Source organism: Taeniopygia guttata, chromosome 1A, assembly GCF_048771995.1.
Source record: "Taeniopygia guttata chromosome 1A, bTaeGut7.mat, whole genome shotgun sequence".
NCBI classification, from domain to species: Eukaryota; Metazoa; Chordata; class Aves; order Passeriformes; family Estrildidae; genus Taeniopygia; species Taeniopygia guttata.
Window position 1 is genome coordinate 25,955,962 of NC_133025.1, and position 25,797 is coordinate 25,981,758.

Sequence of the window (25,797 nt, forward strand, 5' to 3'; positions counted from 1 at the left end):
GGATGGCAATGGGAAAAGAAATCCAAAGAACTGAGAATTAAAGGCTCCTGCTCAGATACAAGGTCTAGGAAGACTGGGTTTCAGCAGAACTGAAGTGTGTCCCTAGCACTGCACAGCCTACCTGGTACATTCTGATCCCTTAAGTGAGAGTGAGGATGACTAAATAGCATTTCACAGCTGTGCTCAGTGTTGCTTCCTGCACAGCCTTTCTGCCTCATTCTGTTTCAGGAAGACTGCCTGACTGGCTTCACAAGTGTGATCATTCATTCTAAGGCTTTTTAATCATCTCTCCATGCATCAGCAGCAGATTTTCTGCTCATTTTTCCTCCTCTTTCTGTTTCCCTCGATTGTTTTCAACCTGTAGAAGAGCAAGGTGTCTTTTTAGAAAGGGTCCATTTCATGAACTTGCACAGAAACTTAGGTGGATTATTTTACCCTCCAAGTAAAACATTCAAGAAGTTTCCATAGTTGTTTGAGGAGAATAACAAGATCATGGTTGGATTAATACAGTACCAATTAAGTGTTGTCGTAATGCTGGTAAAGCATCTGAAGCATGTGACCCTCACTAGGCAACTGAGTGTTCTACTGCAGTGCTTTTTAAGGGAAAACCTCTTAGCTTGTGGATTCTTTTGTTTTCTTGGGCTTTTGTTTGTTCCTTTGGGGGTTCATTCAGTTTTGTTTGTTGTTTTTAACCCGTGTGATTTTAGGCCTTTGGGCCAGTTTTATTGGATATTTGAAGAGGTGTAATAATTTGGGGGATGTCTGAGGTTCTTTTGAATCTGAATAATTGAGTCAGGAACGACGGAGGGGGCAAGCTTAGATGTTTAGGCTGCCCTAGTGCTTCTTGGCTGGGGGCAGAAGGTGCTGGTTGTGATGGAAGATTACGGGAACTAAGGCTTTGTCTCCGCAGCAGCCCAGCCCACTTGCAGTTCAAAGAGTGCCCGAGCAGCACTGCCATCCAAACTCCTGTTGTTTTGCCTCTCTCGGCCGGGGCGTGGGGTTACCATGCTCCAGAACCTTCCCGCTATCTGCTCACCTGCCTGCGAGAGCCAATTCAAAATGTGCATTTCCAGCCACGAGTGCGGAGAAACGCGCTGCGAGGCCGAGGGAGCGCACGAATGTCGCCGAATCACAGGATGGGGAGGGCTCGGTCTGCCTCACAGTCCGGATTTAAACACATTTTTCCGGCTTCCATGCCTAAGCGCCAGTGTTTATGGGCTTGGTTCGGGCTCGCGCTTGGTTGGTTGGGCTTTTTCACAATTCTATCCGGCTGCGCCGTGGCGGCGCGGCGGCGTTTGAGCCTCGGCGCGGCCCGTAGCGGGAAGCGCCGCGCCGGGCCCGGAGATGGCGGCGGGCGGCGCGGGGGGCGGGAAGGCTCCGGCCGCCGGGAGGTGAGAGCGGGCCGGGCCGGGCCGGGCCGGGCCGGGCCGGGCGGGCGCCGCGGGACGCGGGGCTGCCAGCACAGATGGGCGGTGCGGGGCGGCTGCCGAGGCACCCCACGCCCGGTGCCGGCGCTGACCTTCCCTGGCCGGGCCGGCCCCGCAGCTGCAGCTCCAGCCGGGAACGCGCCCTTCCCCAGGAACCGGCCATCCCCGCTGTGGGCGCCGTGTTAACCTCTGGAACGCTGTCCTTCACCGGGGGGTTACGTCTGATTTGTTAATGTGTTGGCTAAAGACTTTTTGTTTTGAAAAAAACTATTACAGAATTGCTTTAAAAAGAAAAAAAAAGTGCTAAACTGCAAGAATAAAAGTGAAGGGAAGTGGATTCACAATTTTAGACAGATCTCACCTTGCCTTAACTACTGAACCAGCTTTGGGGTTTGGTTGTGTTCTCAACTTTCTTAGAGGGTTAGGGTTAAAACTACGTTGAGAGCAGTGTTTCTTTACATAGAGGAAAGCTATTAGATAGTTTGGTCTCTAAATGTTAATGAGGCTCCAGGTTTTCCTTGAAATTATATTTGCAGAAGTTGACAAATACTTAAAAGTGGGTGTCCACGTTCTGTTTGGAATCTAAAAGTGATTTGCTGAGATCTGTAAGTCGTGTCCAACCTGAAAACCTTAAAGCCATTCGTTTAAAACAAACACAGGAGCACTGCCCACCCCCCAGGACTTTGAACAGTCCTTGTGTAAACAAAGTATTGACATAAAATACTAGCAAATAGCTGTGTTTTAGAGAACAAATCAGTTATTGATATTTCTCTTTAAAATTGAATTGCTATTGTCTTTTTATTTGGTAATAGCTGTGTGGTGGGATACATTAATCAATAAAATGCATCTTTTCCTCTTCACAAAAAGTTGACCATGTATTTTGGTTTAAAAATGCTAATATTTATTAGTGTGGTTTAGGAGTACACATTTTTGCTCATTGGCTAGAAGGTGGGGTCAGGAAGAAGAGATTTGCATTCACAGACTGAGCTGTCATTTTGCAAATCGTTTTTCACTAATTGTACCCAAGTAGATTCTGTGTCTTTCAGTAGGAACAGACATGTTTCCCCATTTGTTCCCTCACCCCAGCTTTTCTCTATCATGCCAGTCACTCTTCAGAAGTCTCTGTAAGATGGGCAATTAGTTAATTACTTTAAAAATTATAGAGGCTGTGTATAAGTCTTTCTGTGTGTTGGAAACTGCCCATAACATTACAAAATGCCCCTTAAAAATGGGCATTTGTTTGTAGCTATATTAAAAAGAAAATCACATCAGTTAAATGGATCTGTGTCGGAGGTGCTTGTGTTCTAAATGTAATATTTATCCTGATCTGCTTGTTTGTTTTCTTGTTTCTGGAGGAGAGGGGAAACTGGCTTGAAGGGGTGCAAATGAAAGCTTTAATTTTACATTAGGAGAACTCTCTGAAAATCATGCCAAATCAGTTGTTATATCTGTGTGTCCAGTCTCCTTTTGTGAAATGGAGATAATAATATCTTTTTTACTGTGGGTTAAGCTCATTAACTGAGTGGGAAGATCTTTTTGTAAATCATATACTTATCTGACTGCTAAAAGAAGTCTTGCAAAGCATGCTGAAAAGATTTAATAGAAAGTGAGAACTTACCAAATGTAATGGTGAAATAGAATAGTGTTTTAAAATAATTATACAATGTTCTAGAAGTAAGTGGCTATCATAGAAGGGATTTGGATATCCATAAATATCTAATACAGATGCCTAATCAATTGAGTTTTGTGTAGAACTGCTGAGGCCAGGATTGTGTTCCTCTCATTCAGGTTACAAAATAAGGTTTATGCAGAACCCATTCTGTATTGGTTTTCCCACTTAATTGGGCTTTTTAGTATGTTTTTTTACTCTAGTTATTAAACTTCTTTGTGAGATGGGATGGGTCATATTTATGTTCTATATGTTTATAAGGAATTATTTGCCACTAAAACGTCTCTTAATTCTCTTCCAGGACTTCAAGGATTCTGGACCAGTGTCACTGAAATGATATTACAGAAGGCAGCAATTGCATCGTGTTCGTTGGATGAAACCTGAATATTCACTGTGGGTGAAGTGGGTGAAGCCCCTAACTGCAGTTTACATGTGTAGGTCACTGCGGTACTGTGTTAGTCACTGTCTCTATGCAGCAATGACAAGGCTAGAAGAGGCAAACAGAGAAGTGAACATGCACTCATCAGTCAGATACCTTGGCTATCTTGCCCGAATCAACCTACTGGTTGCCATTTGCATGGGCCTTTATGTCAGGTGGGAAAAAACTGCAGATACGCTTATTTTGGTAATATTTATTCTGGGGCTCTTTGTTCTTGGAATTGCCAGCATACTGTACTACTATTTCTCAATGGAAACAGCAAGTTTGAGTCTCTCCAATCTTTGGTTTGGTTTTTTGCTTGGCCTTCTCTGTTTTCTCAATAATTCTGCCTTCAAAATGGATGTGAAAGAAGAAGCTACAAAATATTTGCTTCTCTCTGCCATTGTTTTAAGGATATTATGTGCTTTAGTTGAGAGAATTTGTGGTTGTGTCCATCATCGACCAACTCTGCTGACAACAGTTGAGTTTTTGGAGCTAGTTGGATTTGCAATTGCCAGCACAACTATGCTGGTAGAAAAATCTCTGAGTATTATTCTGTTGGTCTTGGCTTTGGCCATGCTGATTATTGATTTACGTATGAAGTCTTTTTTGGCAATCCCAAATCTGGCAATTTTTGGAGCCATTACATCCCTACTCTTTTTTCCATCGCTGCAGATCCCCACAAACCCTTTTGCCTTGGCGTGTTTCTTCAGCTGCCTCATTTCAGACCCCCTTCTCGACGTTTACTTCAGTGGACTTTCGGTTACGGAGCGATGGAAGCCCTACCTGTACCGTGGTAAAATTTGCAGGCGGCTTTCTGTCATCTCAGTTGGAATCATTGAACTAATCTTTTTCATTCTTGCAGCCTTTAAACTACGTGATTTGGACCTCTGGTATTTTGTGATTCCTGGTTTTTCTATTTTTGGAATTTTCTGGATGATCTGTCATGTGATTTTTTTTATAACTCTTTGGGGATTTCACACAAAACTAAATGACTGCCACAAAGTGTACTATACTCACAGAGCAGAAAACAACAGCCTGGACAGAGTCATGGCATCCAAAGGAATGCGTCACTTCTGTTTGATCTCAGAACAGCTGGTATTTTTCAGCCTTGTTGCAACTGCTGTTTTGGGAGCAGTCTCTTGGCAGGTAAATAATAATCTCTTTATCTTGATCTCCTCTTGACAATAATCCTGAGAATTGCTGTGTCCATAAAACTCTGAAAATTTCCTGGTGTGTTGTGGGTTAGCAATTCAAAGTTGTAATGCGTGGTTTCATTGTCATGGGCTTTGCCCTTAACACTGAGCTGCCTGGTCTGTGACCTGTTAAAGCAAGTGCAACTTACCAGCTTCCTTATGTTGGCAGCATGGGAACAGGTAAGTGCTTCTAGGGCAAAAGAGATGAGCAAAGTATTTTACATTTACCTACGTGGGAAATTGTTTTGTTTTTGGATTCATTGTGCCATAAAATTTGTTTCCAAAATAAATTACTGTGTTAAACCCTAGTAATGCTCACTAAATCTAGGGCTTTTGTTGTGTACTATTTTAATTAGATTGAAATGTATTAAATAATGTAATTTTCAGTAATTTAGCTTTGCTTTTAATTGATTTACATGGAATCAGAGATCAGCTGATAAACTGATAAATCATTGTTTTAACATGAGCTTGAAGTGTCTCACTTTCAAATCTGATTATGCACCCCAGGATATGATATCTGAAAGACCATTCATTAAAATCACACGGTGTCCTTTAACTTTGCTTTCCATTTGTGAGTTAAGGATGTTGTCTTTTCTATAGCAGAAAGCATACATTTCTTTCAAGGTGTTTGTTCAGTGCCCAAGTTAAGACACATGGTGCATTGTCATAGTTGCAGCAGGGTGTTCAGAGTCTCTTTTCTCTTTCAAGTTGATATAAACCACAATAACAATTAATTTTGTGTCCATTCACCTCTTCTATAAACTACAAACATATCTTTTACAGAATCTCATATTTACAGACACGTCTTTGTACTGTTTCCAGAACAATTTCCTTCCCACTCCTGTGGAAATTCTAATCCTGCAGATTTTCTCAGAATAAAGAACTTTGTGGATGAATGGTATTAAAGAAATTAGTGGAAGATTAACAGTTACTTTGTAACTATGTTGAGCTTGGTTTGGTTTAGTTTGGGGTTTTGTTTTTTTTTTTTTTCCATGAAGAGCATGAGAGGTTAACAGACTAGCCTCCAAGCAACACTGGATAGTTTTGCTTTTTTTTTTTTTTTTTTCTTTGGAAGATTATCAGCACTCAGCTGTGGTGTTTGGACTTGAAGAAAGGACAGAAGGAAACAGAACTAAAAAAGTAGAGATAATAAACAATCCTGATCATAAACAATCAGTTCTATGCAAAAGTTGAAGGGAATCAAGTTGGCAAGAAGCAGGTTGGAGCCAGGTAGGTAGGAATAATTCCCCATGTGGTGCTGAGCTTTGGGACTTTGTATCATGTGTGGTACCCCGTGGTTGAAGAGCTTTGGGGCTGTGCACCATGTGTGGTGCCCCATGATTGAAGAGGCTCAGGAGGAAGCTGGACAAAATTCACTGGGGTCTGTGTACTATCTGAAAACCATAGTGTGGCTCAGGAAGTTCTTGAGCCACTAGTGGTTAAAGTTTTTTCTGTCCTTACATCTTTCCTAGGCATCTATTTCACCTCTTTGGAGACCAGACATTTTTTGGATGGGCCTTTGGTGCAGATTAATGCAGCCATTCATATATTCTTATATTAAGGAAATTTTTTTACATTTACATTTTTAACATACTTTTCCTTAGAGTTGCTTAGGAATGCCAAGTATTGCTTGGTCTCCAGTTCCTGAAAACGTGTTTGCTCTTCTAAAGATTATTTAAAATATTCTTTGCAAATGTAAGATTTTAGAATTTTCAGTCTTTGCAACATTAATTTGAGATTTCTGTAGTTATTTCAGTATGTGTGAATTATATTTCAAATCTGTTGAATGTTATTTGGGAGATTTTTTGTTTATACCTTTCTTTTGTTTATACCTTTCTTTACTACTGAAAGCTTGTTTAATGATAGTGCATTTGATAAGAGAGGTGGCTTGAAATCACTTTGTGGTCTGCCATTTGACCTCCTATGAATAGAGTTGCTAAAAATCTGAGCCTTGGAAAGGTGCTTCCCAGCAGTCAGCTATAAATAATTAGCAATAGTTTATAAAAAATCCCAGTTGTAGCCATAAATTGAGTGGTGGAAATGGGAGGGGGGGTCCTTTCATAGGAAATGTTTTGCGGGCGCACTATATATGCCCTGTTAACATTTCTTATAACTGTAATATCTGTGCTTCATATGAATCTCATGTGTATGAAAAGTCAAGACCTAAAGCACCAGTTGTCTGTTAATTGGTGTCTAGAAGTATCCTATTTTATTAAAATTGCCAGAAAAATACCAAATCTCCTTTTGTGGAAAGGGTTTTAAAGTGAGATGGATTAACTTGCTGTAGCAGGGACAGTGGCTTTCTTACTGATGCAGAGATGTTGAGACTAAAAGTCCTGTCAGTCAGGGACCTTTCTTTAAGGGGAACATAGTCTTTGTAATTGCATTAAAAAATGGAGTAAGAGCTCTTTTTTCAGTGCGGCATGTTTCACCTGGGGCATGGTCTGTTTCTGAGAATAATCCTTATTATACCTGCAGAGGAAAGATATCTTGTCTTGTTGGTAAAATTTAGGGACACTTTCTTTGCAGAATCTGCAGGAAATGGTCAGCACCTGCATTTACGTTTGTGTTAGTAATTTCAATAGAGTCTTTAGCGTCAACTTATTTCAGCAATTAATCATGTGCCTGGTCGTAATTAGGCCCTTGAATTGGACAAGATCCAGCAGAAGTCATGCAAATGACTCAGATATTACTTCTTCAAGAATCCAATAAAATGATGAAAAATTTACAGATTAAGAGCTTGTAATTTTCAGACAAAGATCTTTCTTCAAAAGAAATATTTGAGGCACTCTTTTTCTCAAAAACTTCAAATCAAATTTTGTTAAGTGCTCTATGCCAAGGTAACTACAGGTTTTCTGAATTACTGGCCAAAGAGAATTATTATCCCTGGAAGGCTTGTATTTAGTATTACCAAGAGAAAAATTAACTATGTTAGAACTGGTAAAGGAATGGAATGAAGTACATTATTCAGTACATTATTCTTGGTTTTAGCAAATTTTATGGGTTAGTAAAATAATAGTATTCCTTACATGCTTGAGTACTCATACTTAAATAGGCAGTACCATTTAACTTGAATTATTTATAGGAGACAAAATAAGTTTACTGTATGTATGAGTACTTTACTGTTTGGGGGAGAGCTAATGATTTTGTAGTTTTTATTCTGGTGGGGTTGCCTGTATAAATAGCAACATCTATATTTACTTAAACATACTTATATTAACATCACAGGTTAAATAACTTGAATGCAAATCATATCCAGTCTTTCTCCGTCTCTTTACCCCTACTTTTCTTTCTGGCTGGTATTTTTAATCCAATCTTCCTTAGGCTTTGCTTGTTTGGAGCCATTTTTTGTTGTTTCTTTTCCCCAACGCCCCCCTTCCCTCCAAGATTCCCTGCTGCATCCTCTGGCCTCTTTCCATATTTTCCATGCCACTCCTGCCTTTTTTCATCTGTCTGTCTGGTCATGTTTAGTTCCCCCCTTTCTTTTCATCGGTGACAGTTTTTCCTCTTCTTGCTGATTTGCCTTCAATACCTGTGCTTTGCTGTTATTATACTTTTCTGTTGAATTTCTTTTCTAATACCTTTATTCCTTTTTTTCCTTCTGTTCCACCATCTCTTAAGCTGCATCCTAAGTCCCCACTGCTCATTGCTTAGCATTTCTTCTCAAACTCACCCTCTATCGTGTGTATTTTGCTGCCTGTCTTCCTCTCTTCGGTGTGTGCTCAGCCCTCCTTAGCTCTCTACCTGTCCAGTCCTGTCCCAGGGGCTACCTCAGGTTGCCTGCTGAAATCCACAGTGGCAGCACACCTTGCTGTCACCACCACTTCAAGAGCTCCTCAGTCCTGAAGGGGATCTCTGGTGACAACAGAAAGTATTCATTGTTACTCTAAACATCTATTATGTGTTTAGCTTGCTGTCAAAATTGCATTAGTTTCAGGATTCACATTTTTATATTTAAAAACATCAGAGTATAAAAGCAGGTAAATATTCAGCTTGGATAATGGAAAGCAGGACTGTATTTTTTCTTGGAAATGCACAAAGGCATCTCTGTAAGCTTTCTCAGTTATTGGTCTGTTAGATATAATCCCAGGCACCCTGCTGTGTGAGCAGTGGGTTGGACCAGACAATTTCCTGAGTCTCCTTCTTACTCCAACCATTCGGTGATCCTATGACCATCTTAGTTGACGTATGTATAGTATTTCATTTCTGTTTTAAACAGAAGGGCTCTTCTATAGGTCTTTGTAATTGGCTTCCAATTTAAACTAACATTTTATGCACTCTGGGGTTTTTCTTTAGTCACACATCCATAATTAAATACAGTTCCAGAGTTACTCTACTTCAAACAGTGGTTATTCTTTGGGATGAAAGTTGTTCTATCCATGAGTATAAAATGACATCTTGGCTGTAAAATACCTCTAAATTCTTCTGGTGTTCTAACTGTTGCACTTAACAAAAAACAGTGCTCAAAAAAAGAGAAAGTGGAAAGATACTACTACGAGTGAAATCTCACCACTCTTTTATTGTCTGTCATTTCAGTCATCAGAGGCAAGAAGTAGATTTTTTTCTTTTACCTTTTCTGTGTCATTTGAAATAAGACTTAATTGTTAATTCATTTAGAACAAGAGAGACAAAGGCAAAAAAACCCCCAAAGATTACAAGATAAAATTATTTCTCTTTTTTTTTTCAGTAGGATTGCCTAGATGGTCCCTGTCTTCTGTTTGCTTTTTGAGCAGGCTGCAGTCAGTGGGCACTTGGAGTTCAGGGACGTGCTGCGGGCTCGAATTTCTAGCACAGTCAAAAACAATGAAAATGGGTTGAACACGTGAAATAACAAAATCCCTTTCTGGCTCTGCCTGTGCATCCATGGCCATCTGCTCCATTAACGACCAGTCATCAAATCTTTGGGATTTAATAAAGCACTGACAGTTTCCATCTGGAATTTTAGCTGTTTATTTTAAGGGAGGAACCTGTCTTCAGTTTTACTGCAATGACTAAATCAGATATTTTTTGCTATTTGAAGTTTTTATTCTTTAGGTATTTTAAAATGCTACCAGTCACTTTTTTGCAGTGCTGGATTATGATATTTTATTATCCTCCTATAGATTTGTTCTAATCAGCATTAGGCATTTTTACATTTGTGACATATTTCTTCTAAATCAAAACTGTTGAAAAAGTGCTGACAGCAAGTGCCAGCATCTTTACTTTAGATGGATGTCTACAAATGTAAAATACCAACATTTTCCTATTCCATAGCATAAGATGGCAACTAAAAGACAACACAGTTGAAACCTTAGATGGAGCTTGGTTGATTCATAACACTATAGACCTTATTTCCCATTCCTGTTGTAATATTTGGTACAAACTCAAAGCAGGATACAGAGCAAGATGGATCACCAAGAAGATCCTTAGCGTTTCTGTGTGAGATCCCTATTTCACAAGCACTTGGGAATTTTCTTTGCCAGTATCATTATATTAGTACGAGCATTTTCAATAATTAAATGTAAATATTCTTTAGGAGTTAAACTCAGTGAGTCTTTGTGATAATTTCAATTTGTGTTGTGGCAGAATGCTGTGGGTTTAATTAGTTGCATGTATTTAGGGGTTTGGGGAAGTGCAGAGGGTATTTAGAACAAGATAGCATTGTTGTAATAAGACTACAATAAAATTCATATAAAGTAATATAATACTTTATTAATTATTTAATAATATAGTTGATAATAATATAATAGTTATTATTTAATAATAGTTTAATGATTATTTAGGATGTTATTGCTCTAGTTTTACAGGCAAATGTATTTTTTATTTTGTAATATGTTCACTGTGATCAAAACACTAATCCAATATAGAAGTAGTTTGCTCTAGCAAAGTCCAAGAAAATATATTTATATGCGGTGTAAAAGCTGAACTTGTCACAAAAATATTTCCGCTTTTTTTTTTGTAACTTAAAACACATTACCTTTCTGGAATCTATAGTTGGAAAACTAAGTCTCTAAATCTTGAAATTAATGTAGCTAGAAAACTCTGCTTTTTTATCAAAGTCATATACTTCATAAGGTTTCTACAGAAAAAAAGTCTAACCAGGACCTTGTAAGTTTTTGTTGCTGCCACTCTGAGTCATTTTCAGAGTGCATTGGGGAAATAGAGCAGCAAAAAGGAGTACTTGCTGCTGATATATTTGAAACAGAAATTATATTTCTTAGTTAAAGGATTTCTTTTCTCCAAATTAACAACAAAACAAATTGAGGTGGTATCATACTAGTTACCGTGTTTTAAGCTTTCCTGTCTTCTGGAAAGTTCAGGTAATTAATACTATCAGTCAATAATGCTGTCAGTTAGTTATTGTTTAGTATCAGATTCAAGTGTTTATTTGGGATTAGAAGTATTGCTGTCACCATTTCAAGGACACATAGGTGAGATTCTTCCATCAGAAGTATGATATGACACTTTTTAAAACTAGGACAGGTAGCAAACTTCTTTCTTAGCACATTAGATGAGTAAAGCTTTCTTTCAGGCTAAGTAATTGTGTTTAAAACCTGAATATAGTTGAGTTAGTGCCACATGCCAACAAGATCTGGGTTGGTTTAGGTGTCATTTTTTTCAGTATAATATACTTTCCAAATTATTAATAGTGTTGCCTTTATGTTGAATTGAACTACCAGTGCCCATCAAGTCACTGAGTCTTACACAGTAAGGCAATATCAAGATTTTAAAAAATAAACAACATTAATATTGTAGATTTGTACAAAGAGAACAAATAAAACATAGATGGGGTCAGAAACAATATGATTCTTCTCAGTACAAATCTCTAGGAAGGAATTTACTTCCTTTGCTTCCTTCTTTTACTTCCTATAGCCAAAAAAAATGTACCATGGACATTAAAGTTCTTCTTTAACTGTGTATTATAATACTGTTTTTATCTTTCCTAAGCATTTAATACCTCATTAAACCCATTCACATCATGCTTAAATAACTAAAATGAATCTTTATCTGTTCTGCCTCTCAGAGACATCTGGCATTGCAGAAGTCCATTTTTATTTTGCTAGTACCATTGACAGAGATGTAACTGTTGAAACTTCTTTTTTGTTTTTTACAGAAATCAGCTGTGTATTAGTGAGTGTAATATTTTCCAAAACTGCTTTTTCCCTATGAAGCAGGAAAGCTTAATATGGGGTATTAGCTCTGTGAATGCTATGAAGTTCTGTAGAGGATGTTCCTTTACTCATCTGGTATTTGTGTTACTGACAAATAATTGTCTTTTTAATTGAAGTAATGTCCACAAATTTTCTCAGAATTCATCTCTTGTGTGATACGTAGTATTCCACAAGTTAAATGTATATTTTTAAAGATCATAGAATGGTTAAGGTTGGAAACGACCTCTACGATTATCACATCCAGCATTGCCAAGTCTGCCACTAAAACACCTCCCAAGGTGTCACATGTACAGGTTTTTTAAATACCTGTGGATGGGGTGGATGCAATACAGTGTGCTGTCATCTGATGCTAGATACATAATATCTGTGCTGTATCTGACTGATTAAGGCCTAACCCTGCAGATGCTTACAGATCATCTTATTTTATGCACACAGTTAGTTTTGTGGCATTTGATTTTTTTGCCTCAGTTGGTAAAACTAAGATATGATCACAGTTTTTACAGCTAAGTTCTATGCTGTGAGTGTTTTCAAATGCATTCCTTTCAGAAGAGTGATCCTTGCTTACCAGCCACCTTCTCCTCAAGCTTTTCATTTGTCTTTACAGTAATTCACCATGTAATACATGGAAAAAATAAATATACATTTTAAGTATACCAGTAATACTTTGCATGTTTCAGGACCCAATTATGTGGGATCAAACAAAGGGATTTTCATACAATGCCTAAATCTCTTAATTTTCTTTTTAGCCAACCAATGGGATCTTCATGAGTGCATTCCTGATTGTTCTGCCTTTGGAGTCCATGGCTCATGGACTTTTCCATGAACTGGGAAACTGCTTGGGAGGAACATGTGTCGGGTATGCTGTTGTGATTCCCACCAACTTTTGCAGGTATGGTTCCTGTCCATTTAAGTTTCACAGTGTGTAAATGTATTGTTTGCTCATGGAGACAATGCAATGCTTTTGCTTAGATTTTTCAACAATTAAATACAAATTGAAATTATAGGCAGATTTTCTATTTCCCCTTTTTCTCACCCTGGAATGAGGAACTCCACCTTTCTATCTAGGTAATTTGCTTTTAGAAAGCTGATGAATGCAGACCAGCTGTGCATAGGCAGGTATCACAGCTCCTATCTCACACAAAGGAGGATTGGGGCATTTCACTGAGACCAGGTATCTTACATGAGGGGATTTAATAAACCAAACAGATCAGTTCAAAATAATTTTGAATTCAGTTAAATTATGTAGTGTCTACATTTAAAGTTCATTAAAATCAGATTTGCAAATGGACTACATGTCATGTATTGGTGTTGAGAATTTGAACCTGTTTTTTGTTTCAACATAAATGTTACCATATGAGAAATGCATGATTTGTAAGGGGATTGTAGTATTATTATTTCCCCATTTGTGTGTTTTTCTTAGAAGCTTTAAACTTGCAAATGGTGCTCTTGCCATAAAATTAAAATCAGTGTGTGCACATTTTTTTATAAATGATAAACAAGAGCTATATAAATCATCTCTTCAAGTCACAAGAGAAATAGAATAGTAAGTTGAAATGAGAGGCTTCAAAATAGAACTGCCCAATTTATGAAAACTTCACAGCTTCAGTGTGTGTAATGGATTTAGTGGCTAAGGAAGGATTTAACATCAAAGAAACCAAAGATAGTATGCTAATCTAAGATAACTGTATCTTAAATATTGTAAAGAACAAATTTTCTGAGCTTCTGATTTACAGTCTTTCAGCTGTGCACCCTTAAAAAATACTTTTCAATTATTGTTACAGATTTGAAAAACAGATTTTCAAAATTTACATTACAATAAAATAAATTTATTTTGTTTCCATGGTAACTATTTAATTCTTTCATTGTATCATATTATTTTGGCACAGGCAGTTCCCTCTAATTTTGAGCAAATGAGATACTCTTGAGCAGCTGTTTAGGACCTGACAGAACTAAACTTCCTTAATAACAAAGCTTGACTGTTGCAGTGATGAACCAGTCTTCACTTGCTGAGACCAACACTAATGATTAGCTATTCAATGTAGCTATACTAGTGGAATATGAATTTTCATAAAAGCCTTAGACAGGTGAGAAGGTGCAAAATTTAGTTAGCTAGACCAGTAAGGAGACTAGATAGCTTTATACACTGACTTGTAAACAAAATGCATGAAGAATACATACTTATATCCATATATAGGGAAAAAAACCCCATAATGTCATGTTTTGTATTAATAGAGTAAGACTTGTCTCCATATTTTCACTCACAAAACCTCTCCATATCTGTAATTGAGCACAAATTAGGCCAATTTGGCCCAGCTGTCAGTCATGTTCCTCATCATTACCCTTATTACATCAGCTGAAGAGTGATGAATGCTTTTCTCTTTCTGAAAATATATTCTGAAGAGCACTTCCCTAACTGGGTGTCTTGCAAGACCAAATTTCCTATTACTAAGATTAATGAATAGCTGTGTACATTTATAATAAAAAGTGTATTTTTATTTGATGTTTTAGATACTGTATATATTTGGGTTTATTTATTATATATTTATCTATATTTTTTATGAAATATTTATAACAATATAAATAAAATTCATTTTGGAACCCAGGGACTCCTTTTTTTTTTCTTATATATGCATATTCATGTCTGTGTAGACATAAATACACATACATGGTTTGTTCCAGGTCTAGTTTGTAACTTTCTTAAAACTTTGATTTTCTAAGATGTGAATACTGTTATCTGAAACACATTTCTTATGCTGAAAGAACAGCATCTGAACAGCAGAAACAAAAAATAATTACTGTATTTGTGCAAGTTCCATATTTCAGAGTATCTGAGCAAAGTGTGTATGTGGACTTCTCTTTCGTCCGTTATAGGAACCTAGTTTGCATTATGGTTTGTGCAGATTAGCATTCATATTCTCTGTGCTTCTTTCCAGCTGTTCATGAAAAAGTGCCTATGTGAAGGCAGTGCTCCTCAGTGGGACTTCATGAAATTGTTGGAGCCTCCCTTCTTCCTGTCACAGCTTCTCCGTCTGTCTCTTAGTTGCAGGAGTAGCATAAGGCTGAATAAGGACTATGCTTGGAATTGAAGTGTGACAGAAGGGAGGTAGTGGTCCCTCACTCAAATACAGTAATTTGAGTTGTTTATAAGCTGTCAGTTTAAAGTAAATTTGAATTTAGAACAGTGCTACTTCATAGCAGACAAAATATGCACTGGGGAAAAAATCACCAGCTACTAGAAGTCCACTAAGCATGAAATAATTGTCAGCCATAATCATTAGCTGTTTTCCTTCTCTTTAGTCCTGATGGCCAACCAACTCTTCTTCCACCTGACCATGTCCAAGAGTTAAATCTGAGGTCTACTGGCATGCTTAATGCCATCCAAAGATTTTTTGCTTATCACATGATTGAGACATATGGTTGTGACTACTCTACAAGCGGGCTGACCTTTGATACCCTTCACTCCAAGATCAAGTCTTTTCTTGAACTTCGGACTGCAGATGGACCCAGACATGATACCTACATTCTGTATTACAGTGGTCACTCACATGGCACTGGTGAATGGGCACTGGCAGGTAAGTAATCTGGGGATTGTTTTTTGTTGATTCTTTTGGCTATTGATAATATTTTCAAGTCAATTCATTAATTCTGTAGGAAATCATACTGTATTGCAAAACTTTGAAGTTTTGAATGTACTTACTTACCGGATTGTTCAGAATGGCAAAGAACCATCCATCTTTGGAAAAAACTTTTGTACAACTTCCTAGCAGGGAGGGAAGAAAGGAAAAGGTAGTAGTATTACAGAGCATGACTTTAAGAGATTCAGAGGCTACAAGAAATTGAGAAAATAAGCCAGGTTGCAATCTGACTACCTCTGCTGGTGGAGAGAATGGAGAAAGGCAGAAGCCCCTTCAGTATGCAGGTAAGTTATTGTTAAGAGGTAGCTCTTTCCTTGCATTGTATGATAGTCAGGTATGTTACTTCATGAACTTTGTGTCATTTTAGTATTTACTAACTTTGATAAAAATCCTTTTACAGCTAACTAATCTTCCACTTATTCGCAAAATTGTCTAATATTGTTGACTCCAAATGTATTCTTTCAAGTTTAAACACAGTTTCATGTTCCCCTGATTTTCCTCGCACGACTTTTGTATTCAACAAGTTACTTTAAAGATTTATTTTTTTGCCTGCATGGAATTAAAAGTGGAAATTACACACTCCTGCTCTAAAGACAGATTTTTCCCTGTATTTTGAGACAAGCACAATCTTTTCTCATTCCTTGGACATGACAGAGGGAATTACAGTGTTCTGTGACACTGTGTCAGTTAGACTGTCATGAAGACCTGCATTTATGTCTTTAGAATGTGCTTTGCTTTTTTTTTTTTTTTTAAAGAATCAGTAATAGAAACAGGAGGCAGATACACAATTCACACTACAAAATCGGGTCTTCAAACATATAACAAACCTTGTATCATAAAAAAAAGGTATGATTTGCTGACATTATGGACTTTGGGAGTGATTGTGGGCATAGTATAGCCTCAAGATTGGAAACCTTTATTTAAAGGGCCAGTTTAATGCCTTCTCATATGCATAAACTTGACCATTTCTCCTTTTCTTGGCCCATTTGTTTGGTAAACTTAATGAAGTTGACAAATCATTGCAAGGTTTAGCCCTGCTCTGCTGCTGTAGGGAACTGAGGTCACTGTGTGCAGAACAGGAATCTCATAGAAAATACATTGAAAATTTGTAACTTTTTTCTTCCTGGGATAGAATAAGTTCTCTTGGATAGCACATTGCCTGTAAGCTCTAGGCTCTTTGTCAGCAGTGTCCCTCCAAGTGCATGTACCCTTCAGTAGGGCGTGCCCTTCAATGTATGGGTAAGTGTTCAGGCACAGGTCAGTTTCCATCTGGAGGCTCTGTACCTGTTTTGGTGCAGCTCCATCCTTGAACCTTTAGACATGCTGAAGAGCAGTGTGTATTTTCTCTCAAGGGCTTTAACTGTTTCAGAGATTTTAAAAAGCCACAGCTTTTACTGTGACCTTAGTGCAAGTGGTGAGCTACTGTGTATGTAGGGTATGTAGGGTGGCCAAATTACTTCTCTGGGAAGGGGTTGGTTTGTCCATAAGAGCAGCTGCCACCCTGTGCAATTGCTGAGTGTGCCTACACCTTGTGTGGAGCAGACTATCAGCAAAACTCCACCTCCCACCTGTGCTCCAGCCAACAGCATAGACAAAGTCAGCTTTCCTGCATATGTAGAGCCAAATGTTGCTGCAAAAATTGGACAGCTTCCTCACCAGTCCTGGCTTACTATATCTAGCCACCCTGTAGTGTGTCTGTGGAGCTCAGGTCTCTCTGTAGTGTGCAGGTAGCTGTAACCTAAATTAATGTCTAGCTTTTAGGAGAAAGGCCAAGGTAACTGTTAAAACTTTAAGTGCTGAAAGATACAGTGTGTAAATGCAGTGGAGTTCAACTTCCTTACAAAGCTCCTTTTCAGTTCTCTGTCCAAACACATCTTCAGCTTCTACATGGATAAATGTATAGTCACATAAAGGAGAACGGGCAGCTGTTACAGGTCTTGCATGCTTTCTTTGGGATTAATTTTAGCTAAATGATGGAGTGTAAAGTGATCCTCCCTCCAGATATCACTGCTCCTGCATGTAACTTGAAAGTATGAACTGACAGTATAAAGGCTGTAATTGTGACCCTTGTATTGGACCCTGGTGTTTTGTGACAGATGGAACCTTGGCCATCAGTTCCAGTAATGTGTACTATCATCTGACCTGTAAAGGGGATGAAAAGAGATGACAACAATGAAAAAAACATTCATCTGATTAAAAAAGTAGTTTCTCAGTGCTGGCTTATGCCATGGTACAGCACAGTAGTAGCAGTGTAGTCTTTGCTTTGTAATGACGTATTCAGTAAAGAGGCTTACTGAATTAATTCAGTAGTGATGTTTCTCTGTTGTTGGAAGCTAAGATATAGCACAGTGGTGTATAAAAGAAACTATTAACTAGTCATGCATGAAGTATGAGCAGTCAAATGACCTGGGTCATGTTGTCTGAGTGAAGACAAAGGTGTGAGCTGTGCTAATAAAGCTTTGTCCCTCAAACTGTTGACGTACTAGTTGTCCTGCTAAACCTGCCAGAGAGCTGGAGGTGGCCAGACACCTGCATTTCTTACACAGCTTGGTGACTAAACCTTGTGCTGGATTATAAGTTCATGTGTTTAAGGTCCATAGGTTTGGAATCCAGGTATGTGTTTGCTTGTATCTGTGTGAAGTATGAGATGGTTTTCTTTGTGTGAGTCCGTCCAATGCTGTTTTGAAATCATCTGCACTCCTACATAGCTACACTTTAATATTATTTATAGGCCTTTAAAATGTGAACAAATAAAGAAATTTTAATAGATAATTCACACAGAAGATGTACCTAGAAAAGGAAAACTACTTTTGTGTAAGTCTCTGCTGTAAATAACTACAGCAATTTGAGGATCATGTACCAAGACAAGTCATTACTTTAGGTTTGTATCCTAGAGATTTTCTTTGGTACTAAATTTTCCAGGTTTCATTTTCTTGGAGAAATGTGCAGCTCTGTAATTTTGCTTTTACTTTGACTACAATAGCATGCACAATGCTTTAATTCTGAGATATTAATTTGAAGCACTTTTTTGTCACCCCTTACAGGTAGAACTGTAAGTGCTGAAATATGCAGCTAACATTTAAAAACACTGTTTAATTATATTGCCTGTTGCAAAATCGCTCTGGAATTAAAAATCTGTTATTTTAAGTACCTTTCTTCCTCATTTTTTTAAGTTGATATTTTGAAACATAAGTGTTTTTGTTATAAACCTGTATCATAGCTTCAACTAGCCAGAGCTGAGGTATACCAGTTCTTTAGTTTAGTATCACTGGGAAGACAATGGAGAGTTATTCACTTGTTTGCAAGATGGTGTCATTAGGTACCTGAGTAAGTATTCTGCCTTTCAAAGCTACATAGATACTGCAGCATCCAGTACACTTAAGCAGAAGGACTTCCTACTATAGATAACATTTCAGGTTTAATTACAATGCCCTCTTTCAAAGTGCTGTTGGAACAGGAGCTGAGACAGAACATGAGAAGTTGGACACTAGTTGCAAGGGTCTTTTGACCTGACAAGAAAAAAAAAACTGTGGAAAAATTCCAATGAGATTTTTGCTTCATTTAGTTGTAAATCAATACCAGTTTGCTTGAAGCTCTGAAAACAGCTGTCTCTATAGAGAGAATCTCTTCATTCCCATCGTTTGAAAATTTATTTTCTTCTAGATTCATCTCTTAGAGGAGCCTTTTTTAATATTCATAAAAACATATTAAAAAAGAGTTCTATTTCCGTTTCTAAAATTATTAAGATTTAATAAAAAAGAAATTTTATTTCAGATTTTTTTCCCTGTTTGTCTGTACTTTCCAGATTGCATCAATTGGCTCTAATTGCTTTCACTCTGTAAAGGAATTCCTTTTTTTGTTATTCTTGGTAGGTTTTCTTTCTAATCAAGGGTAAGTTAATGACTTCATCTGCCACAGTAAGTCTGTTCATACCTCTGTGGAGATATGCAACATTTACAGACTGAAAGGATGAGTTGAAAACATCTGTTATATCTGTCCAACTTGTTAAAGTAAGGGATTCTTAGAACCAGTCAAAACAGTTAAAGTTCTGCAGAGGTTTCTGTTTCTTCATCATGATATTAAATCTTTTTGTCCTTGTGGCAGGGGGTGATGCTTTACGACTTGACACACTGTTGGAGTGGTGGAGAGAAAAGAACGGCACCTTTTGTTCTCGACTGATCATTGTTTTAGACTGTGAGAACTCTCAGCCTTGGGTTAAAGAAGTAAGAAAAGTAAATGACCAGTATGTTGCTGTGCAAGGAGCAGAAATGGCCAGAGTTGTAGACATCGAGGAAGCAGACCCCCCACAGCTTGGTGACTTCACCAGACAATGGGTTGAGTACAACTGTAACCCTGACAGCGACATCAGCTGGTCTGAAAAGGGCCGCACGGTGAAAGCGGTGTATGGCGTGTCAAAGCACTGGAGCGACTACACTTTGCATTTGCCAACGGGAAGTGATGTTGCCAAACACTGGATGATGTACTTCCCACGCATCACCTATCCATTAGTACATTTGGCAAACTGGTTTTGTGGTCTCAATCTGTTCTGGGTCTGTAAATCGTGCTTTAGGTGCTTAAAAAGATTGAAAATGAGCTGGTTTCTTCCCACAGTGCTGGATACAGGACAGGGCTTCAAACTTGTCAAATCCTAATCAGCAACCAAAGAGCAAATGAAGTGAGAGCTTTGTGAACTTCCTCACTTACCATACTTAAAACTTTTTCTATGACTATTTTTCTCTGAAAAAGTCTGCTCTACTCACTTTATTCAGCTTTTGGAGCAGCTACAGTATATGCAACAGTTAGAAACTGCAATCTTAAACAGAAGAGGTGAGAACTATGATATTTTGAATTTTGTAACATGTACATACATAAGAGACTTATTTAATATGACCATGCATTTTGGAGACAGGTCCCATGTTGATATGTGTTACTTAAGGCAGCCTTTGTTTAGAGACACCAGTTTGATGGACAGGAGCTCCTGTGAATGTTACACCATGCTGATCTGTCATTTATGTTCACTGTACAGTTTAAATACAGGAAAGGAACCAAGCTAATATTCCAATCAATTTACATGTGCTTTAAATTATGTGGTGGGGTCACTGAGCCAAAAAACCCAGAATATATAGCTACTGTATGTAAGTACCTACCAAAAAGCTTTAGTTTTATTTGCTTTTACATCTTGTGCCCTGCCTCAGTTCTCTACTGCCATCGGTGGAAATTTGCCATGGAAAACAAGGAAATCAGACAACCCTCTAATGCTCTGATACTTCTCAGATGGTGTGTTCTGATGTGAGTTTTAAAAATATTCAGTGTTACTGTCAGCATTAAATATCTGACTGGTGATCTTTGAGCATACATTCCCAGAAGTTAATTTATATATGGAATAAAAAGTGCAGTGAGCATTTTTCCGTCACCTGTTAGGTGATTCTGAATTTTCCAGGCTCTTAGTAGTTTCTGTTTTGAAAAGCTACTCTGAAGAAAACAAAGCAAAACAAAACACAAGGAATTTAACAAAGAAAATAATCCTTAGATAAAGAATGGGAATACAAGTGTTGCGTTGCTTCCATGTTACCTGAAGTCCTTGGTGTGCCTAGGATCTTGTATCTGTGAAGTTCTGAGTACAGAGTTGGACCAGTGAGTTCATTATCTATTAAAACCACGAGCAAAGTTTGTTTGAATGGATTATTCCCTTAGGAGAAGAGGGAATGCTCAGTGTTCCTTAAGTCTTTTCTCCCAGCCACAAGGTCCTGTTTTAATCCTTCCAGAGCTGGATGGAACTCTAGAAATCCTTTCCTTCAGTCATAAAGCTGCATAGCTTTTTTTTATACCATTTTCTCAAGTTCAGAAAATTAGAGGTGAAACAAGCAAGTGGCTAAACCACAGTACAATTTGTTGTGATTTGTTTGCATATGTGTGTGCAATTCAGTAGATATACAGGTTACTTTTTTTTGTTTCCATCGGTATTTTAATAAAGTGTTAGAGAGTAGCTGGTATTTGTCTAAAATATAACTTTTTTTATTTAAATACATGCAAATAGTATGTAGCTCTTTAAGTCTTTGCCATCATGGCTTTTTCTAATGCCATTTGAGCTTTTTAGCCAGCCAAGTTAGAGAATCTGCTAACACTGATACCCATCAATAGCTCCTGAAATAAATAATGAGCCAAAGCAACAGCCAAAGCAGTATGTATCCACCAGCTTCAAAATGGTGATTTTCTCAGATCTACAAGCGGCAGCTACTAATTTTCTTCATTAGTATGTATTACAAAATGTTGTTTAGCAAGGCACCACCTCCCACACCACTTCCCCTTTCTCTGTCCCCTTCCATAATGTGAGAAGAGGATTAAGAAATAAGAGATAAATTATATCCTATGAAGACTTAATGCCTTTGGGTCTTCTCTGAGTAAATGCTGCGATTGCAGCTCTACCAGGGAATCAGGAGGTGGTTGTTGTCAGTAAGGACAGAGGGTTCTCACACCACCTGACTTCAGGTATCCAACTTAAGGTGCTAATATGAGAACCAGAGGTAGGAGTCATCCCATTTAAATTCAGATGTTCAAAAACCAGATACCTGAATCTATGCTAGTGACATGAAGTGCTCCACTGCTCATTAGCAAGGAGAAGTAAATATTTCCAGAGGAAGACTGGTTTGGTCTCTGTTCTAGGATGACTTTTCCTGTGATTGAGAGCATTACTTTTTTGTTTTGTTTTGTTTTGCTTTCCTGTGCCAAAGGTCAAGCGGACAAATCCGTTATATAAGGGGCTGTAATAACCCCTTATATAACCTTAGAGCACGTTAGAGCACCTCTTAGGTGTCCTCTGGAGCCTGAGCTGGGTACTTAAGCTCCTTGTTCAAGCATATAAACTGGATACTTGAGGTTGGGTTGAGCAAGGATCCATCAGGTTGTAGAAAATCAGTACTGCCTTCTGCAGAAGGCACTGTCTTCCATTCCTGGTCATCAGCTCTTGCGTATAGATTCATAAAGACTCCCTTGCTTTTGGTTTTAAAATCACCATCACTTCCCTTTCAGTAAAAGTTCACCTGATTGCATCCTAAACTGTTATAGCTTGAGTCTTAGAAATTTTTAATAAAGTCTCCATAAACACCTGATAGTAACCCTCTGAAGATCTGAAGTCAAGAAGTTAGTCCTTTCTGTTCTGGAAAAGCTTTAAATATCAACCATAATACTTGCCACTAATTATAATTGACAGATCTTAATGGGTAAATTTCTACATGCTAGTCTTATATTTTTATGGAAATCATCTGTATCTTTCTTTTTGTTCGTGCAAGGGAACACGAAAAGTGTGTGATTCCTGACCTCTCCTGAATCTGTGAGAAGGAATCTTCTATGTAGTGCAGTGATGGACTTAGCTCTGGGCAGAATAAATGCAACAGTTTGTCCTGCTGTTCTGCCTCTGGAAATTAAATGGTTTCCAGCTTACTTGCCAAAGTTAGATTTTTTCCTAGGATAGATGGGGTGTTATTCAGCTGTTTGCTGAAAGGCAGCTAAAGAGCTGAAAAAGAGAGCAAAAATACTATTTGCAAAACTAATCATGTGTTTGCAGATTTGTTTCTATTTTCTCAATTATAGACCTCTGGTTTTCTGAATTTGAAGTAGTTCTAACATGAGCTAAGGTGTTCCTACTTCTAATTTTGTTACTGCAAAGGTATGGTGAAAATGCTAACTTTAAAAGAAATGTTTACAGCTGTTCAAATTATGAGGCCTTTTTGGACAACAAGACTGTCATGTGTTTCAAAACACTATCAAACCAGGGCTATGGATGATGAGGAATTCAACTTCATCAGTTCTTCACTTCTGCACTGACTTCTATCAAAGCATCCTACAGTGACCCACATTCCCAGGTGGAGTTATTCTCCAGCTCCTGGTGCTTATGCCTCTCCACAGGTCTCTGCCCAGCCTCGGGCACGTGCCTGAGGGACAAACACTGAGAGCTCCTGTAATCCAAGTGAGGAGTTATCCTTCTGCTATTCCTGTATAAAAGACAGGGCCTGAAGGAAATTTAAATCTAATTCCAAAGAATGTTGTATATGATGCCAGTTCTGTACATGTTGTTTAGTGGTAACGTGTACAAATTTCTGGGTAGAAAGAAACATTTTTGCGAGGTTTGTCTCTGTACTGTATATTCAGACATTTTGCTATGAAGTTTGCTATAAACTTGTGTCACAGCATGATGTTATGTTGACTTTGTTTCATTTACCTCCTGCATAGTACCAGCCTTGCTGAAACATGCAAATGCACTGAGTCCTACTAGTCTTTTAAAGGGCTTCAAATTGCATATTGACAGTGGTATTTTTCTCCGAACAAGTACTGGGGGGGGAAGCCATTATTATTCATTTTTGCACTACTAGAGTTATGTATTTGCAGCTCCTTATGCTTTGTATGCCTTGTAGTTGTTGTCCAATCTTCAGTTCCGTTTTTCCCAAAATAATTTTGTATATTTTGTAAAAGCATTGTTAATGCTTTGCTAGCAGTAAAGCACCTCTGTTGCCAGCAGTAGACAATGAAATTGGGTTTTCTTGTTCATAAATACCTTTTGTGGGAGGATTTTTACTGAATATACGGTTTTCAGATATGTAAATAGATTTTTAGAGTGTATTTGTGATACTACTTAAATATATTTTGCTGTTTTGGATGCTCATTTCCATTTCATCTTTTTGTTTATGTCTTGATCACTTTCCAGGTTTCTGTGCTTCCTCTTGAATTACATAGGGGTTTGCTATACAGCTTGCTTCACAGGAGGTTTTTTATAACTAGAAATTGCAACAGAGTTTATGGAAAATATAGTATTTTGAAAACACTCTAAGGAATATTTTTAGTTAAATAATTAAATAGAAATGAGAAATGCTAGCTTAAATTATTAATGCCTTTCACCTTGTCTTTTTTATCACTTATACAACAAGCTTGTAAAAATGCTGTTTATACTTCAAGACATAATTTTATAGAGATATAATTGAAGACTTCCTTTACATGAGTACTTGTAGTTAGTCAAACTTCTTATCTCCAGTAAGATAAAGTTAATGGAGGGTTCCTGTGTGAGATTAAGCCTCAGAGAGGAAGTAGAAGGAAACTGTTGCTGCAGAATGGTGAGGAGGACAAATCCGCACATCTGCTTCTCACACAAATTGCTAGGGAGGTTCCTGCACTTGGTCCTCATGGAACAGTCCCAGCATTCCTCTTAACAAGCCTGGACTTATTAAGTGAAGACTTTGGTGGGCAGTGGAGAAGCAGAGTGGTACAGTGATAAAGCGTGATGGGTATCCAGTGTCCAGAGCTGCTGAGAAGGGCACTGACCATGGGTAGTTCTTCTGGCACATTGGCACACTGGCTGAGTACAAGGACAATTTAATGGCACCTTTTGGTTTGTTGGGGGTTTTATAACAGAAGGAGTTTAATTTTGGCTGTTGTACTTTGTGATTTAATTCATTAATTTTGCAATTTACTAATCAGTGTTCTTTCTTTACTAAACTTGTGTAGATCCTTTCTGTTCAGTCACAAATCCAGAGGTAACCCTAGAGAACAGCACAGCTCACCCTCAGTGCTGCCCTGCAGACAATTCTAAGGCTCTTTGAATGAGACGACCCAAATTAAGTCTTCACAGCTTCCCAATGCCATGGGTTTGGGGGTTTTGCTAACTGTTTTTGGTTACCGAGGAAATGAAAGTCACTGCTAATAGCTCTGTCAATGTTGAAAGAATGTTTCTCCTTAGGCGTTGGTACAAAGATACATTATTATTGGAAAACAAGTGTAGCAAAAATGTCAGACGGTTGATTTGGAGCAAGAAAGGCGCCAAGGCATTGATCAGTGTTACCTGCTGCACCAGCACTGCCCTCAGCTGGTCTCTATTGGCTTTGCAAAATCAAAATCAAACTAACTGCTGGATACTAATGGAGACCAGAAAGCTGGACGAATGAAGGCCCTCAGTATTGCAGAGCTCACCTTTCCAGACTCAGGCCTTGAAGGAGTTAAAATTCCTCACACAATCATGGGCACACACCTTAGGTGTTTGTGAGGGGTTGGTCACCCTGCAATCTGCAGTCGAAATCTTCAGGATACTGAGGAGAATATTCCGTAGAGGTGCCTGCAGCATCCAGCTCCGTAATGCTAGTGACACAGAAATTTAAAATTTCACTCCTTGCCAGCACTGAATTATTTTCTCTACATAGCGATTATATAGTCACTTAAAGGTGTAGTGAAACATCCTGGGCTCTTAACTCACACAAACTCAATACAGAGCTAAGGATGTGCCAGTGCTGATGCTGATGGACAAAAGCAGCCAGCTC

At 38.1% G+C, this 25,797-nt stretch overlaps 1 protein-coding gene across 2 annotated transcripts; it reads left to right on the plus strand.

Moving 5' to 3' along the window:
• Nucleotides 1–24,155, plus strand: TMEM168 (transmembrane protein 168). Of its 2 annotated transcripts, none has more exons than XM_002194668.7 (5): nt 1–1,391; nt 3,398–4,663; nt 12,608–12,750; nt 15,159–15,433; nt 19,601–24,155. In XM_002194668.7, the coding sequence occupies exons 2-5, from the start codon at nt 3,470–3,472 to the stop codon at nt 20,146–20,148; spliced, it is 2,160 nt and encodes a 719-aa protein (XP_002194704.6). In that variant the 5' UTR covers nt 1–1,391; nt 3,398–3,469; the 3' UTR covers nt 20,149–24,155. The 2 variants fall into 2 exon arrangements, with proteins under 2 accessions (XP_002194704.6, XP_072777897.1); XM_072921796.1 differs by lacking the exon at nt 1–1,391 and adding an exon at nt 1,398–1,641.
• The last annotated feature ends 1,642 nt before the right edge of the window (nt 24,156–25,797 follow it).

Bases quoted from the DNA above. Each gene is read 5' to 3' on its own strand.
- TMEM168 (XM_002194668.7), top strand. From the start codon at position 3,470: ATGAAACCTGAATATTCACTGTGGGTGAAGTGGGTGAAGCCCCTAACT. The intron at 12,751-15,158 runs GTATGGTTCCTG...CCTTCTCTTTAG, and splicing joins ATTCCCACCAACTTTTGCAG to TCCTGATGGCCAACCAACTC. The intron at 15,434-19,600 runs GTAAGTAATCTG...TCCTTGTGGCAG, and splicing joins TGGTGAATGGGCACTGGCAG to GGGGTGATGCTTTACGACTT.